The sequence below is a fragment of the Coregonus lavaretus genome, assembly GCF_964263955.1.
Source record: "Coregonus lavaretus genome assembly, chromosome: 8".
NCBI lineage: Eukaryota > Metazoa > Chordata > Actinopteri > Salmoniformes > Salmonidae > Coregonus > Coregonus lavaretus.
In genome coordinates this window covers 13,118,270-13,137,051 of record NC_139995.1, presented here as the reverse complement: position 1 = coordinate 13,137,051, position 18,782 = coordinate 13,118,270, and the positions used below count along the sequence as shown (strand labels likewise).

At 43.5% G+C, this 18,782-nt stretch overlaps 1 protein-coding gene across 1 annotated transcript in view; it reads left to right on the top strand.

Moving 5' to 3' along the window:
* Window positions 1–17,621, top strand: part of skib (v-ski avian sarcoma viral oncogene homolog b) — a 39,824-nt gene extending 22,203 nt beyond the window's left edge. The window contains exons 2-7 of the mRNA XM_084167118.1: window positions 13,467–13,580; window positions 13,860–13,963; window positions 14,175–14,419; window positions 14,723–15,006; window positions 15,144–15,374; window positions 15,510–17,621. Of these exons, the coding sequence (XP_084023244.1) occupies window positions 13,467–13,580; window positions 13,860–13,963; window positions 14,175–14,419; window positions 14,723–15,006; window positions 15,144–15,374; window positions 15,510–15,722 (1,191 nt within the window). The 3' untranslated portion in view covers window positions 15,723–17,621. The remainder of the gene's footprint in view (window positions 1–13,466; window positions 13,581–13,859; window positions 13,964–14,174; window positions 14,420–14,722; window positions 15,007–15,143; window positions 15,375–15,509) is intronic.
* The last annotated feature ends 1,161 nt before the right edge of the window (window positions 17,622–18,782 follow it).

Genomic DNA, 18,782 nt, shown 5'->3' with positions numbered 1-18,782 from the left:
TGGGGTCCAGCGGAAGGAGGGAGAGGAGCAAGAGGGAACAGCCACAGTCTGGGCCTCCAGCCTTCTGGCTAGACTGCTGAAAGTTATTATTGAGTTCCTGTGCTGGGCCTCCCCTCCCTGTGGTATACTCCTCTCTGCTCGCTACTAGAGAGACAGACATAGACAGACAGACAGAAAGAGAAAGCTTACCATGCCCTTTCGCAATAGCCTTACATGCAACAAATAAAGTATAATTTTGTTTGATACTATGTGAGTGACCCACACTACACACAGATGAACTGCCTCACAGCTGCTCCTACAGCCCAGGCAGCAGCTGAAAATCCCAGCCCAGCATACTACAGTCTTGGGTTACAGTGTAGTAGACCTGTCCTGTTGTCATAGGGAACAGCCTTAACCAGTCAAGACAAGAAGAACACGGAGGCTGACTGCTCTTCAATCAGCATTCAGCGCATTAAATCCTCTGCTGGCTGGCTGGCTTGCTAAATGATGAGTATGATTCATGGCTGACAGCACAGAAACTCTCCGGTCCTTTACAGCAGTTTTCAAAAACGCCTCCTATACAGGGCATACAGTGGCTTGCGAAAGTATTCACCCGCCTTGGCATTTTTCCTATTTTGTTGCCTTACAACCTGGAATTAAAATTGATTTTTTGGGGGTTTGTATCATTTCATTTACACAACATACTTACCACTTTGAAGATGCAAAATATTTTCTATTGTGAAACAAACAAGAAATAAGACAAAAAAACAGAAAACTTGAGCGTGCATAACTATTCACCCCCCCCAAAGTCAATACTTTGTAGAGCCACCTTTTGCAGCAATTACAGCTGCAAGTCTCTTGGGGTATATCGCTATAAGCTTGGCACATCTAGCCACTGGGATTTTTGCCAATTTTTTAAGGCAAAATTGCTCCAGCTCCAGCTCCTTCAAGTTTGGATGGGTTCCGCTGGTGTACAGCAATCTTTAAGTCGTACCACAGATTCTCAATTGGATTGAGGTCTGGGCATTGACTAGGCCATTCCAAGACATTTAAATGTTTCCCCTTAAACCACTCGAGTGTTGCTTTAGCAGTATGCTTAGGGTCATTGTCCTGCTGGAAGGTGAACCTCCTTCCCAGTCTCAAATCTCTGGAAGACTGAAACAGGTTTCCCTCAAGAATTTCCCTGTATTTAGCGCCATCCATCATTCCTTCAATTCTGACCAGTTTCCCAGTCCCTGCCGATGAAAAACATCCCCACAGCATGATGTTGCCACCACCATGCTTCACTGTGGGGATGGTGTTCTTGGGGTGTTAGGTTTGCGCCAGACACAGCGTTTTCCTTGATGGCCAAAAAGCTCAATTTTAGTCTCATCTGACCAGAGTACCTTCTTCCATATGTTTGGGGAGTCTCCCACATGCCTTTTGGCGAACACCAAACGTGTTTGCTTATTTTTTTCTTTAAGCGATGGCTTTTTTCTGGCCACTCTTCCGTAAAGCCCAGCTCTGTGCAGTGTACGGCTTAAAGTAGTCCTATGGACAGATACTCCAATCTCCACTGTGGAGCTTTGCAGCTCCTTCAGGGTTATCTTTGGTCTCTTGGTTGCCTCTCTGATTAATGCCCTCCTTGCCTGGTCCGTGAGGTTTGGTGGGTGGCCCTCTCTTGGCAGGTTTGTTGTGGTGCCATATTCTTTCAATTTTTTTATAATGGATTTAATGGTGCTCCCAGAGATGTTTAAAGTTTCTGATATATTTTTATAACCCAACCCTGATCTGTACTTCTCCACAACTTTGTCCCTGTCCTGTTTGGAGAGCTCCTTGGTCTTCATGGTGCCGCTTGCTTGGTGGTGCCCCTTGCTTAGTGGTGTTGCAGACTCTGGGGCCTTTCAGAACAGGTGTATATATACTGATATCTTGTGACAGATCATGTGACACTTAGATTTGACACAGGTGGACTTTATTTAACTAATTATGTGACTTCTGAAGGTAATTGGTTGCACTAGATCCTATTTAGGGGCTTCATAGCAAAGGGGGTGAATAAATATGCACGCACCACTTTTCCGTTATTTCATTTTTTGAAACAAGTTATTTTTTTCATTTCACTTCACCAATTTGGACTATTTTGTGTATGTCCATTACATGAAATCCAAATAAAAATCAATTTAAATTACAGGTTGTAATGCAACAAAATAGGAAAAACGCCAAGGGGGATGAATACTTTTGCAAGGCTTAAGAGATTTCGGAAAGGTAGATTTCAATTTGCAGTAAAAATATATAGATCATTTTTCTATCCAATAAATGGTCTAGATTGTATACTGGGTGTTTTTAGAAATCACAGACAGAATAAACCTAGCAGTCTCTCTTCCTCTACCTTGTACTTAACACCAGTGAGAGCTCTAGTAGCTGTGTAGTGATAGAGTCTGCAGGCTCTTGGCAGCCGTCTATGATCACTGGTCAGAGCTCAGCCACCAGGTCAGAGTGGATTTGCTGGGAGAGAGTTTGGGGCCAGGACCCGGGGAGGCCGTGGAGCGATTACATACTTACACCGTGGCCTCTCCTCAGGCCTGTGCCTGCCTGGCTGGTTGCCTGTAATCCCCTTGCTGGGTCGCAGACAGCATTAGGCCACAAAACGCCAGTGTCCTTACGGCTCAGAGCTGAGCTGAGAGAGACAGGAGACATTTATATAACGCTGTGACTGTACTGGCCTGTCTGTCTGTTCTCCTGCGGGCCAGGCCGGCCGGGCAGCTCTAAGCTCCAGCTAGCCTGTCTGAGTGACCGGGTTCCCTAGGGTCAGCTGTAGTGACCAGCTGCTGCCTCCCGCCCCGACCCTCCCCAACCTACTGTTCAGTGCTGTTGGCCTCAATACAGGTATACAGATTGAATACAGACCGCACCACATCACATCACGCACCTGAGGCTCACAGGAAAAATATGATGACATTTACCCCCCCCCCCCCCCCCCATCTCCTATACAGTAGGTACGAGTGCACACATGTGCATGTGTTTATTTCAACATGTGTCTCGATTCATGGTTTCTGCAATCATACAGTCCCTGTTTTAAAACTGTCTTCATTCAGGGTCTGGGAGTGCTTGCTGCTCTGCTTGGGGAAAACCCTGGCATTGAAATGGGTATTTTGTAAAGTTCTGTTTGTTAAGTCAGAGCTTAGCTGTGCTCCACTGTTTTGTGGTTGCTATGGAGAAAAACACTGGCCCCAGATTCCGAAGAGTGTAATAAAATGATCCAGGAAAAAGACATTTCCAAGTATTTTCAGGGTCATGAAGCAGACAGAGCATTACTATGAATTGAGCGATGCTGTGGTCCGTCCAACCCCCCCCCCCCCCCCCCCCACCCCTACCCCCACCCCTTCCCCTAGCATTCCATTTTAGAACACTCGTATTTATTTTATGGAGGCTCCGAGACCAGTCCCTCTCACCCAAATTTCTTGTAAGCAGATCTTGCCTTCCTGTTAACGGGGGGAGGAGGGAGACAAGCCAAATGTGTAAGTATGGAATGTGCCATCTGAGGAACGGATGTTGTGGGTGGTTTTTATCCCTATTTCCTTGAGCAAGTGGAAACAAGTGAAATGCTATTTGATCTCTTTCGAATGTTACTGTACACACAAAGCAGCACTGTGTTCACCCTGTTACATTTAAGTCATCCTGCAAGTCGAGCATAAATGAGAAGGACATACACAGACTAGAAACCTTAATATATTTTGGAAAATTGGTCAGCAGTTACTTGGTAGCACACACACACACACACATAAACCCAGTGATTTTGGAGTAGTATTTTTTTCCTGGCACTCTAATTTCCCCTCAGCCTCACAGCCACATGCTGAGGCTCCTTAGTTCTCTAAGTGGAGACCTTCACATTTAGAATGTTTCCTGTCATTCTGCATGGAGCCATTAGCACCCCTTCCACACTTTTGTTTGTTTTCTTCGAACAATGATTAAGAGGTTAAGAGGTTGTACTCAAAGCACAAAATAATAAAGCAATTCCGATCCTGTTTTCCAAGTCCCCCTCACATTTCTATCTCCAATCACACAAATACAGCCCCATCTTCTAAAGCCACAACATCAGAGACTAAGAACTCATTGGAGTGCATTAGGGCAGGGAATTGCCAGGGACCTCACGAAAGTATATTATTATGATACTTCTGGCTGATACGATATGTATTGCGATTATCACGATTCTATATGTATTGTGATTTAATACTGTGATTTATTGCGATTCGATGAGAAAACAAGTTTTGATCAGTAATGGTAATAAAAGTGCTGAAAGCAAATTGGCTCTTTATTTAAAAAGATGGAGAACAAGCTATGAAGGAAAAATACTGGAGTTTTGGTGCAGGTACAGCCAACTAGCGCAAAAATAATATTGCGATATTGTCAAAACGATACGATATATCGTCATAAATAATATCCCGATATGTAACTATCAATTTTTTTCCAGCATCACTTGAGTGCATATAATGTATTTGGACCCGTTGGGGAGCCTGCACTGGGACAGAATAGCCGGAATGTCGTCTATACATTTCTATAGGATTTATCACCTTGGTTCAGCCAATTACCTCAAGCCCAGTTCCCAGTGCAGACACTGGGTCAGTGAAATTACATCATATGGGACCCTGAGCAGTGACCCTAACTTCACCCCACCCTCTTACACAGTTTTTATGACCCCCTCAACCCCATCCCCCGGCCTGTCCCGCCCCCTCGTACCTCTTAACCTCTCCCTGGCATTCATCCTCTTTTTCCTCCTCCCAAATAAACCTGCCACCTGCCCAGCTCCCCATTGGCCTGCCAGGGACCATGTGGTCATGGGGCTCAGTTTACCAGCTCAGGACTAACCTCAGGTCAGCTGCCCAAGTACTGTTCTCTCTACCTTCTCTAGCTCATGTTTCACCACTGTTGGCTATTTGTATTTTGTTGATTTCATTTCTTGGCCATTTCTAATCCAGGCATTTGATGAATTGCAGCTACTTGCTAGATGACAGTAACAATGATGATTTACTATAAAATGGCATAGAACGTTTTGGACATGTGTGCAAGAAAAATCGAATAGATGGCACCAGCAGTCAGTTGGCCAGTTGCAGGACCTATCTGTGCAGAGTGCTCTGGAGTCTACTTTCTAGACTGATCGATGGGCGGCTGGGTGGGGAGACAGCCAGATTATGGCAGGATAAATAGAGACTGAGGGTATGGCACAAGCAATCCTTCAGACTCTTTCAGACACAATGGATTCTGGGAAGCAGGTTGCTTCCCATGTTGACTCTTTCTCCTCACATAACATTCACATAGTGGGGACTTGACACAAGAGTGATGAAAAATTCGGCAAGAAAAATGTAAGAAAAAAGGAGGCATACTCGACACTCACAACATAACGTCTCCATCCCTTTTCATTGTTGTCAGAGTGAGGTTTAGTTCATTTTGAGTGAGTGCAAAACCCAGCACCTCAGTCCAACAGCCAGATGATGTCAGACAGGGGTGTCATTATCACACTTAACTCTGTGACTGTCCATTTGGCCTGTCAATCACTCAGACAACAGAGGGCCAATCCCCATTTCACTAAGTAGCAGTCTCCCTATCATCAATCATCCAGCCCTCCACTTGAAACACTGTACTGTAGTGTATAGATGGTGTAGCTGCTCTGTTTGGGAGAGTTCGAACTTCCTAATGGAATTGCCTGGTACCTGGTGTGTGATATAATGGTCTGTGTATTCTAGCTGTAACTATTTGGGTTGCGGAGAGGTTATTCAGTAGGGTGTCCACCCACTCTGCCCAGAGTGGGTGAAAATGCACTTTGGTGATGATATTTCTCTTCCTTATGTTTTAAATACAGTTTACCAAGACAAATATCATTATTCATGTTCTGAATCGTTCAGTGGGGTCTTTCTCTAACATATCATTAACATTATATCCAAAAAGTTTGGTTTCGTAACCTATTACATCTGATAATAAGCACCGAGCTCTCATGTTGTGGTGGTAGTCTGTTTCCACGGTGCGCAAAAAGAGAAATTAACATGACACGAACTGAATTAAACGTAAAAGGATTTGAAAATAAAAAGCTGCCGGTACGCTCAGTGCTCCATTCACATTTCACAGAGATACGCTTGTTTTTGTGAGAAATCTTCAAAAAATAAAATGGATTTCGCATTAATATGAAAAGCGTATTCTAAAATATGAAAATACTACATGTCATGTTTTATGTCCTCCGGATTCGAGAAGAAAGATGACGAGTTCAACGGTCAGTTAGCCTTAATCTTAATCCTTGCACAGCCTCCAGCCTAGCTGACTAAATGATATTTTCCAGATTTTTGACCAGATTTTTCTCTGGCCTCCATTGAATTATTCACCCTAATTTTGGACATCCTGCAAGGGTAAAAACTCCAATAACCTTTGAACGGATTATGATAGAGAAATTAGGTTTGGACCATTGGTTTTCTTAGAGGAGTATTTATTTTACCCATTGGTCAGAATATGCGTTTTCAATCGTGTTTCGGCCTTCTTTGCCTTGGTATTAGTACTAATCTGTGGGATTAAAACTCAGGCAGTCCAACACTGGATTTACTGTCTCTTGATGGTGGCTGTGTGCTTACTGCTACTACAGAAGAGCAGACAGTCTTTCATGTTGAATGGCCAGATTGACTAATCTGTGGAAATGCAGGTTCTCAGGCAGGACACGTTAGGGGATGGGGGGGGTGATGGGTTCTTTGTGTGCATTATTTAGCCTAGTTTCCCACTGGAGCTGGGTGGAATTATTCTCATCAATGGAAAATATATTGCTCTGACTGAATGTGCATTATTGTCATAGGTAGAAGAGCTCACTAATCCGGACTGTGAATCATATGCATAAAATACAATTTGATATATTGGACTGATATTACAATCATCTGCAAAGTAGGTATAAACGTGCCGGTAAATCTTTAAGAAATTGTCGTTTGTGTGTAGGATGGGTTGAATCCTAACTGAATCCTAACATCAATGCATCATTTTCAGTAGGTTTACATTGACAGTGTGCATTTTGCCCTATGAGAGCCTTAATGCCGTATTATAAAGGAATGTTATAAAGGGTTGGTCATCTTTCTTCCTCTTGTTAACCAACCATCATCCCCTTTGGCTTCCTGGTTAGCACTGCAGCTGTTCCTGCATTAAGTGTGCTAAATGTGAATAGAAGCATAAATGCATGTGTGTGGGCGTGTGTATGTGTGTGTGTGTGTGTGTGTGTGTGTGTGTGTGTGTGGGCGTGTGTATGTGTGTGTGTGTGTGTGTGTGTGGGCGTGTGTATGTGTGTGTGTGTGTGTGTGTGTGTGTGTGATCTCAATTGCACACAAGCACAGTACTGTATGTTCTAGCACATAAAACCAATAATGCACTGTTTAATTTTCCAATGCGACAGACACAGTCCATATGGGCTGCTCCGACAGGCATTCTGTGAATTTGACACTATGTCTGTCTAAATATACACCACTCACGGAACACGTTTCATGTCCAAAGATATCTGGGACTCAGAACCATACCAAACATGCTCATACTAATAACATGTCATCTGTGGGGATATCTTTGTCATGTCATTTTTAGCCATGTTTGGATAAGGCCTACAGCTCTTGGAATAACTAACCAGCCCGCTTCCTTTAGTGAAATCCCCCTCCTCTGTTCTATCTAGGAGACCAGCTGTTTTAGACATAATGAGAAAGCGGGTACAGACATGTGATGTTGTTTTGGTTGCTATATTTGACCTGTATTGGATTTGCTTCCTCCTAGTTACGCTGTCTGTTGCCTGCCTGGGACATTAGAGGAGTCCACTGTTGTCCGGCTCACTCCTGCTCTACATGGAAATGTTATTTATGAATGTATTTGGATGTAGGCCTAGAGTAATGGGTCTCTATTTCTCTCAGTGTTGTGTCAGTAGGACCTATTTTGGTTCTATTGTTTTAACATTTGTGTAGTTCAGTCCTTGAGCTGTTCTTGTCTATTCATGTTCTGTATTTTGTCATGTTTCATGTTTTGTGTGGACCCCAGGAGAGTAGCCATATGTAATGAACAGACCAGGTCTCAGTCTGTCCAGTCTTCAGCTCAGACCTATCTGAGTCTCAATCCCAAAGACAATTAGGACAATCCAATCAAGGTTGCTTTGCTGCCCCACTTTAGCTCAGACAATGTGAATTAGAAAGGGAAGTAGCCTAGACAGCGCTGAATGATAAGGGAGGATTCTGAAGTCTAGACACTCAGAAGTTTGGTAGCATTGTGCATTGTATTTAGGCATGGTGCATGCACATGTAAGTCTGACACCAATCAGCTAAACCCAGCCCAGCTGTCATTTAGGAGGTGACCACCAGGCTTAAGCTAAATCATGGGACCGTCCTTCCTACACGGACATACCATGAGCACTGAAAAGAGGCCTATAGACCTATAGGCTTCCCCCTCACACCCCAACCCACCCCAGCCCTGGCTCAGACCTCTCTGCCAGAGAGGAAGGGGCGACGCGAGAGGTTTCACTCTCGCCAAAATCTGTTGAATAATAATAATAATAATATGCCATTTAGCAGACGCTTTTATCCAAAGCGACTTACAGTCATGCGTGCATACATTTTTGTGTATGGGTGGTCCCGGGGATCGAACCCACTACCTTGGCGTTACAAGCGCCGTGCTCTACCAGCTGAGCTACAGAGGAAAATAAACCCAATGCGTTTCTATGGGTTTATTTAGGACCCAAGCTTGTCGCCTGCCTTCCCGCCTTTAGGACAACGACTCCCATTGTTAGGGTGGAGCATCTGGTTATTATATACAGATCTCTGCTTCTGCCCACTCTCATACGTCCCACTAAGGCTGTTTCCCGGGTGAGCTCTGCCAGTTGGTGTGCCCTTGAGCGAGACAGAGCCCTTCTAAGCACACTCAGATCTAGGGATTACAGTGAGGGGTTTAGTAGGGGAAAGGAGTCTGAAATGCGAAACTGTTGTGTCTTGTTGCTGTGTATTTAATGCAATGCGATCATGCAGCATGCTGTGGTATTGTGTGACGGAAGCCCGGGGAAGTTCAGCTGGGGAAACTATTTTTGGCCTGACTGAGTGCACTCCTGTGTTTTGTTTTTAGATAATTCCATTTGAGATTTTAGTTTGTGCATCAGCAAATGCTAAAGGATTAGACGTTTTATCACTGCTTTCACAGCCAATAGCGTGACAGACATGAAACATTCAAACAACGAGCAGCTGGGACTGATTAAATTAAATTGATCGTACCCACATTGTACTTTAAATTTAACCTAGATATACAGTGCATTCAGAAAGTTTTCAGACCCCTTGACCTTTTCCACATTTTATTACATTCCAGCCTTATTCTAAAATAACACAATACCCCATAATGACAAAACGAAAACAGGTTTTTATAATGTTTTGCACATGTATTTAGTATTCAGACCCTTTTGAGGTGCATCCTGTTTCCATTGATCATCCTTGAGATGTTTCTACAACTTGATTGGAGTCCACCAATCAATTCAATTGATTGGACATGATTTGGAAAGGTATACACATGTCTATATAAGGTCCCACAGTTGACAGTGCGTGTCAGAGCAAAAACCAAGCCATGAGGTCAAAGGAATTGGCCATAGAGCTCCGAGACAGGATTGTGTCGAGGCACAGATCTGGAGAAGGGTAACAAAACATTTCTGCAGCATTGAAGTTCCCCAAGACTCTTCCTAGAGCTGGCCGCCCAGCCAAACTGAGCAATTGGTCAGGGAGGTGACCAAGAACCTGATGGTCACTGTGACAGAGCGCCAGAGTTCCTCTGTGGAGATGGGAGAACCTTCCAGAAGGACAACCATCTCTGCAGCACTCCACCAATCAGGTCTTTATTGTAGAGTGGCCAGACGGAAGCCACTCTTCAGTAAAAGGCACATGACAGCCCACTTGGAGTTTGCCAAAAGGCACCTAAAGGACTCTCAGACTATGAGAAACAAGATTCTTTGGACTGATGAAACCAAGATTGAACTCTTTGGCCTGAATTCCAAGCATCACGTCTGTAGGAAACCTGGCACCATCCCTGTGGTGAAGCATGGTGGTGGCAGCATCATGCTGTGGGGATGTTTTTCAGCGGCAGGGACTGGGAGACTAGTCAGGATGGAGGGAAAGATGAACGGAGCAAAGTACAGAGAGATCCTTAATGAAAACCTGCTCCAGAGCGCTCAGGACCTCAGACTAGGGCGAAGGTTCACCTTCCAACAGGACAATGACCCTAAGCACACAGCCAAGACAACGCAGGAGTGGCTTCGGGACAAGTCTCTGAATGTCTTTGAGTGGCCCATCCAGAGCCCGGACTTGAACCCGATCGAACATCTCTGGAGAGACCTGAAAATAGCTGTGCAGCGACGCTCCCATTCAACCTGACAGAGCTTGAGAGGATCTGCAGAGAAGAATGGGAGAAACAAATACAGGTGTGCCAAGCTTGTAGCGTCATACCCAAGAAGACTCGATGCTGTAATCGCTGCCAAAGGTGTTTCAACAAAGTACTTAGTAAAGGGTCTGAATACTTATGTAAATGTGATATTTCAGTTATTTAACAATTTAATCCATTTTAGAATAAGGCTGTAACATAACAAAATGTGGACAAAGTCAAGGGGTCTGAATGCTTTCCGAATGCACTGTATATTAGAGTTGCCATAGCATTTTGCAGTTCTCACCCAGCAGTTTGCATTTTACTATAATACTTCCAAGCTAAAATAATTTGTTGATTGGGCCTGTAGTTGGATCAATAAACTCAGTCAATCAGTCATTGCTTATTATTAGATCCATGTCAAATTAAGTAAAACAACATTTCCATCTTCTATCACGCTCCAATTGGCATCTGTTGGCGAAATACCATTCTAACTATTCTAACGGTCAGATAGTCCACTTGGAATACATGATGGTTATGTTGTGTTGACAGTTAAAGCGCTGTTAGGAGGATTTGCCATGTGGATATTTGCTCAGCATGAGCTTATCACTGTATTACCACACTATTAAATGACCGTCATTTCCAGACAAAGCATGTCTGCTTTGCCCTGGGCACTGTTAGCCCCTGTTTAGCCTACAGGTTTACTTTGAAATGGTCCCCCCATTATGGCTCCTCAAAGAAATGTCCTACAGTTGAAAAGGACATTGCTTGAATGGACTCTTTAAGAGGAGGCTGTACTTGGCCATCAAGTATACATTCCTCCAGCTCAGTGCTTCCTCTGTGGTCCCACTCCCCCCCTCCCAGCCCGTCCCCTCCCTCGCACTCACCACTCCGTTCCCACAGGGGCCCTGGCCAAAGCAAACTCCTGCGAGGAAGTCTCCCCCTCCCTTTTCTCTCCCTCCTTATTTCTCTCCTTCTCTCTCTCCCTTCACTCACTCCATCCTAAGAGGGGCCATGTTGGGTAGTTTAGGCCAGGATTGCATTGAGGAGTCCGGTGAGGGTAATGTAGTCATGGCATGTGGTGTGCAGCCAGGCCAGGAGGATGTATGAGGAGAGTGTTATGTCTCTGACGCTGTGTCTGTGTGGCCTTGTTATGGCTGTGATGTGGTGCTGAGTAAAGCCTGTGTGGCTCCTCTCATGTGAGATCAATGTCAGATTTAGCCAGCAGGTCCCTTGTGGTGTCTGGGAGGGTCTGTTTTCTAACTCTGTTATGTCTAGGGCTCAACGTTTTCCTGGAGCTGCAAACCTCAGGGTAGGAATAGTACCAGACAGACAGACTTTGTTGGGAAAACAACAGCAATGGCAGTAATTACAGACTCCGGTTTTGACCACTCTCCGCTTTTTAGAAAAACACTGGCCTTGAGTGAGGCAGGTGAGGGGTCGAGTCATCGTGGTCAGCTGGAGGTCTGGGTAAATGTCCCTGAGCACTAACCTCAGTGTCTGCTGCCTCAGTGTGTGTGTGGTTAGACACTTAGAGAGGAGACAGATGTGTGAGTCAGGGAGGGAGACATGAGATGAGTGTCCAGACAACCACAGTCATGCCCTATGCCTTGTGATAACACAACTGCTGTATGATTATAGCTTTATGGGCCAGAGGCACAGCAGAAATGACAGGGTTGTGTTGCATGTTTTAGTCTGAGCGCCATCGTACAGTAGACTGAGGCAGGCAATGCAGTGTGAGACCTGCCTGACTGACACCCTCCCCTTGGGTTACATTGCCAGAACCACACACTGCTTCTAAGCTCATCAGAACTGTGGGACAGGATTCATTTACACCAAAGCTGTCAGTCAGTACCAAAGGTCATTTATCTTTCTCCCCTAAACATTATTACAATGTCAAGTGATACACCTTTCAATATTATAAAGTGGAGTATATTTTCCATTCACGCCTGTGTAGTATATACTTTTGTGTTATTTTTATGGGGTGGCAGGTAGCCTAGCGTTTAAGAGTGTTGGGCCAGTAACAGAAAGGTCACTGGTTCGAATGCCCGAGCTGAATAAGTGAGAAATCTGTCGACGTGCCCTTGAGCAAGGCACTTCATCCTAATTGCTCCTCTAAGTCGCTCTGAATAAGAGTGTCTGCGAAATGACAAAAATGTAAATGATACATCCACAGTATATTCAGTAATGATTTCAGTTGAATCATCCATTGAAAAGAGGATTCATTGTGGATTCTTTGAGGGAGAATGTCATAGCGGTATGATAACTCACAGGTCCGGGCAGGCCTCTCTCACTGCCTAGGTAAACATATCCTCATCCTGACAAGTGCAGACCTGAGGGCAGGGGCTAGATTACTCCGTCTCACTACCGAAGCCTGGAGAGCTGCACACACACATAACACCGCCACTTCCTGGACCACTGTTACATGGCCAAACCTTCCACTATGTGTGAGTCTCAATTGCTCAGTGAGAGACAGAGAGAGAAAATGAGATGTTAGGTTAGCTAGTCATGTCTTAATCTGAAAATGTATGCACTCGCTCTGGATAAGAATCTGCTAAATGACTCAAATGCATAAAGATGTTAATGTAATCTTGCTCAACAGAGCGAATCGGGAAACATTGCGTGAGTCCACGATCCGTGCTGAGGCGCAGCAGCACCGGCAGAACGTTTCACTCCAGTTGTCCATCAGATTCCAGAACCACTACTCTCTGCTCTCTCAGCCCTCTCTCCCACACAGAACAGAGAGTAGCTCCACTGCACCTGATGGCGCCTCCCGTCCCCAGCCCCAGAGCCTAGACGCACACAAACAGAGCCCCCAGCTCACAGCCAGACCTCACTCTCATAGAAACGTCTACTGTCCCCCACACTATACTGCCCTCACACACTGGATTAGGGCCACTAGCTGATTTTGGATGGATGAGAGTATTTGGACACATGGTTGTTTCTCTGACATTCACCTCAAGTTGGATGATTCCAATTACGGTATCAAACACCTCTGAAGGGGATGTTGTGTAAAAATATTTAAATGATCTATGGAATATAAGTGTGTTACAGACTACTCCAGTAGATTCAGATGTTGATCATTAATAGTCTCTTTCGTATATATCTTTCTCTTCTACCTATAGTCTCACAGCCCAGTTCCAGCCAAGAAGTTCAAACTGGAGAAAGTACACTCTCCATCAGCTGACAAAGAGAAGCAACCCGATTGGCTACAATCTCGATCAAAGTCAGGGAACAAGGTTTGTAGCTCATGTTCTCTATTGATTGTGATAAATGTAATTTGCTGTAAGGTTAAGGATCAGGGCAATCCTATACAGAGAGTCATTGTCTAATTGACTGTGTTACCTTACCTTATACATATGAGCCCTGTAATTCAGTCAGTTAATTACGTTGACAATAGTCTCTTTACAAACCAGTCTACCTTATGCAATATGATTACACTGTACCTTTCCAGGGATGTTTTTCGAATTCCCTGTTTCATAACTGTATTATAATGTATGAATTATATCTCTTTCCAGGATCTGAAACCGGTCCAGCTGAAACAGAGGCCATCAGCCTTCCGCCCCTGGTCCCCCAGAAGTCCATCTGCTGAGAAGCAGAAGTTTACCAGTCACAATGAGATGTGAGTCAGAGACTGTCATGCTGTCATAGTTTCACTCATCAATTTCACCACACCACAGTAAAGGATTGTCAGTCTTTAACCCATTGAGGTAACATTCCTAAGGAATTATAATATAACAATGACCAATAACCACATTTTCATCCGTTGCTATGATGTCTTACTATATATTGTTGAACTAAATGAGGTAACTTGTATTTTCTTGTCATAACAGATCAAACCACAAAAACGTGGACACGTCTGCCCCAGCTCCGTTGACCTACCAGAGAGAGGAGCAGGCCACAGTGGGCCACAGCCAGGCTCCAGGCAGGGGAGACCAGCACATCAGCTCCAGACCAGCCCCACAGTGTGGAGACTCACAGCCTGGGCCCAGACCTGTCCATATCAACAGCAACACAGCCAACGGTGTGGAGGACATGGAGACTGACGGGGAGATTGAGGTGGATGACTGTGATGACTGTGAGTATGACACACTGTTGTTCAGACATTCTGTAAGAGAAATAGGACACTAGGACAAAGATTACTCCCAACACTCAAGGACAGCCAACCTAACCCGAGCTAATATGGCAGCAAGAAGTAGGCTATGGTTAGTTTGCCTGATCCCTGTGAGGGGGTGCCATCTAGTGGCTGGTCTGTGCAGCACAGAGCACACAGAGCTGTCTCAATTCACAGGATTTTACTCAGCAGCAGATGTCACTGCTGTTCCAATACTTTTTTAGGCTTCACCCTATGAACATACTGTTTTATTTTTCTGTCTTTCAGACCCACCATCGGTCCCCTCCTTGGCATCCCCTCCCTCTGCCTGCTCCAGTGTGTCCTGGACCCTGACCCCCCAGACCACCATGAGGCCCCTGGAGGGCCCAGTCCGGCTGGTATTACCAGGGGCACCTCCATGCCCAGAGCTGGACACACTGAGACAGACCCTGTATGGCGGTTTGGACTCCAAGGAGGCCAGGGAGAAGTTCCTGCAGGAGATTGTTAAGATGAGAGTGAAGCAGGAGGAGAAACTGGGGGCAGCGCTGCAGGCCAAACGCGGTCTTCAGCAGGTAAACCTCCCACTCAAGATCCAAAATGGCCGCCTTTTGGCACAAAAATTTAATCTGTTTCTTTATGTGTACAATGTGTTTTTTATGACACAATCTTTAGGACACAACAGATTATTTAAAAAAAAATTCACCCACAGGAGCTGGATTTTGTGAGGGTGTCCAAGAAGGGGCGTCTTCGAGAGGCCATCGAGGCCAAGCGCAACCTGAGGAAAGAGATAGAACGCCTGCGCATGGAGTGGGACAGGAAGATGAGGGAGGCGGACGAGTCCCGTGGCCATCTGAAAAGAGAGCTGGAGAGAGAGAGACAGATACGAGTCTGCGACAAAGGCTGTGAGGCTGAACGCCTGCGAGCCAAGTACTCCACACAAGTAAGACCAAGATCCTTATAATATAGCCTGCATACATAGGTTATCACACAGAAAGAATCACACACACACATACAAAATGAAGAACAGTTGAGTCACTGTATGTGCTTCCTGACTGATGTGTATGCTCCTTTTCAGATTGAGGAGCTGCAGGTTCAGCTGCAGCAGGCGGATGCGGACCGAGAGCAGCTGAGAGAGGAGCTACAGCAGGAGAGGGAGGCGCGGCAGAGCCTGGAGAGGGTGGTCAAGGACCTGCAGGCTCAGCTGGGAGGCCCACAGGACACCCCCATGACACCCCAACACACTAACCCAGAGACACACAGACAGACACAACTTCCAAATGGATCCTAAAGATGCATGCAGTAGACAGTGTGTAGTTGGAGACGTAATGCAAGAGGGTGGATACAGACTGCACTGCGCCTCTTGTTAAGGAAACGAAATTCACCAAATGAAAGATGTTTGTAGGAGCGAAGGCAAGAGGTTTTCATAGAATGAAAAATAAATATTCTGGTTACTGATATGATAGAAATATACATTATTATAATAATATATGAACTTCATAAGATGAACTGGATAGACGCATGAATACGCATGTTGTACAGCCTACAGAAGAGAAAAACTCAATTGAAGACACCTCACAAGTGACTTTAGAGCCCTCAGTCAGATCCCTGAAGCTGTTCAAGGATTTTATTTTGGTATAAGCTATTTAAAATGTACAAATATAGCTACATAGTGTTACTTGAATATATAGGGAAAAGAGAAGTGATTGTTTTCATGAAATGACAGTAGCAGATGTAACTCTTGCTAGTGCCACAGAATCTCGGTACACTTTAAGGTATTACAAAGCCACTGGAAACAATGGACACCAGTATACCACTATTTACTTTTTTCAATCAATCAGTTTGCTTAAATCAAATGTTTTCTTCTTTTTTTTGAGGATGTACAGGAAATGTTGCATCATCAATACTGCTATCCTACAGGCAACGCTCACATACATACATATTTACACATTCACATTCGAACATATACATGTATGTGCCAGCTTCTCTACCGTGTGTATTTGTGTTCTTGTATTTAAAGCCTGAAGTATTGGGGATTATGTGGCCTGGAATCAGTTCCACCCACCTTTTGTTCTCATCTTAAATCTTTTATGAAAGTGCTACTTTTTACCATTCTTATTCCTTACACAACTTAATTAGTCTTTTTGAAAATTGTTTTTTGAGATACAGTATATTGTGTATGAAACCAAACCATGTGACAAATGTTTAAATGTGCTTGCCCATGCTAGAATGGAGTTCTGCCCCGTAAATCTAATGTTACCCACATTAAACACCTTTGATATAGCTTTCTCTTTGGTGAATTGAGGTATTTCCGATTTTGTATCGAGTACTGTAAAATAATTTATATTCCGAAATAATTTGCTGCTTGTCAACTATAAACATTAATTTCTTGTTACTGGTTTTAGGGCTCTTTGAAAAAGCAACATGTGCAGTTTCAATGAACAACAGTTCTACATATATATACAAAATATGGATATATATTTTTGTACTTTACGAAAGGAATTGCACTTTTTAAAAAGAAAATTGCGTTGTGCATTTAACTCCCTCATGTTTTTCAACTCACAAATGAACATGAACATAGAATTGAACAACACTTTCATTCAATGACCTCTTATGTAAATACAATGTTTAAGGATGATATTGTAAATAAGATATTTGTCAATACGTTTGCTTGCTTCACACTTAAATTGCATATGAATATTATTTTGGCTCTTACTTGAAACCAATAGAAACTCTATATTTGAAATGTTGATATTATTGTTTCATTATTGTTTCCTTCGATATCATCTGAAATCAATGGGCATTTAATAGAATGGATTATGGTTATCTTATTTGATGTATTGTAAGGTGTCTACCAAAACCCAGACCAATAATTTTACCTGAAGACGATATCTCACCATCAACTGCTTTATCCGACTTATCAGACAATGCTAAAGCTCCTATTAGAATATTATTTCCTAGGTGCCATCTTATGTATTGTAGAATAAAATACTTTTATGTTTTATGTATCAGTTACTTGTATTATCTCCCACTGAATACCTGTTGGGTACAATGTACTAGCAATATACATTGTGTTTATGCTCTTTAATGTAGTTTTGGTTTGGAAGTGAGGTTTGTTTTTGCCGCTTGTTTCAATGTTTATTTTTTCTTTGGAAAAACTGTGTTACCCATTAAAATCAAATCAACCATATTCATGAGGGTGTTTTATGTTTTATTACAGTCAATGAGTTACACAAAGTGTAACACCATTATCAAGTTTCAAGTTGTATTAGTTGTATTAGTGCCTTCAGAAAGTATTAATATCCCTTGACTTATTCCACATTGTTGTTTTACAGCCTGAATTCACAGGGATATATTCTCAACCATCTACACACAATACTCCATAATAACAAAGTGAAAACATGTTTTTTGAAAACGAAATAGAGAAATATCTCATTGACATAAGTATTCACACCCCTGAATCAATACATGTTAGAATCACCTTTGGCAGCGATTACAGCTGTGAGTCTTTCTGGGTAAGTCTCTAAGAGCTTTGCACACATGGATTGCACAAAACTTGCCCATGATTCATTTCAAAATTCTTCAAGCTCTGTCAAATTGGTTGTTGATCATTGCTAGACAACCATTTTCAAGTCTTGCCATAGATTTTCAAGCAGATTTAAGTCAAAACTGTAACTTGGCCGCTCAGGAACATTCACTTTCTTCTTGGTAAGCAACTCCAGTTTAGATTTGGCCTTGTGTTTAAGGTTATTGTCCTCCTGCTGAAAGGTGAATTCATCTCCCAGTGTTTGGTGGAAAACAGACTGAACTAGGTTTTCCTCTAGGATATTGCCAGTGCTTAGCTCCATTCCGTTTATTTTGTATCCTGAAAAACTCCCCAGTCCTTAACAATTACAAGCATACCCATAACATGATGCAGCCACCACTATGCTTGAAAATATGGAGAGTGGTACTCAATAATGTGCTGTATTGGATTTGCCCCAAACATAACACTTTGTATTCAGGACAAAAAGTTAATTGCTTTGGCCACATATTTTATTACTTTAGTGGCTTGTTGCAAACAGGATGCATGTTTTGGAATATGTTTATTCTGTACAGACTTCCTTCTTTTCCCTCTGTCAATTAGGTTAGTATTGTGTAGTAACTACAATGTTGATCCATCCACAGTTTTCTCCTATCACAGCCATTAAACTCTGTAACTGTTGTAAAGTCACCATTGGCCTCATGGTGAAATCTCTGAACAGTTTTACTTCCTCTCTGGCAACTGAGTTAGGAAGGACGCCTGTATCTTTGTAATGACTGGGTGTATTGATACACCATCCAAAATGTACTTGATAACTTCACCATGCTC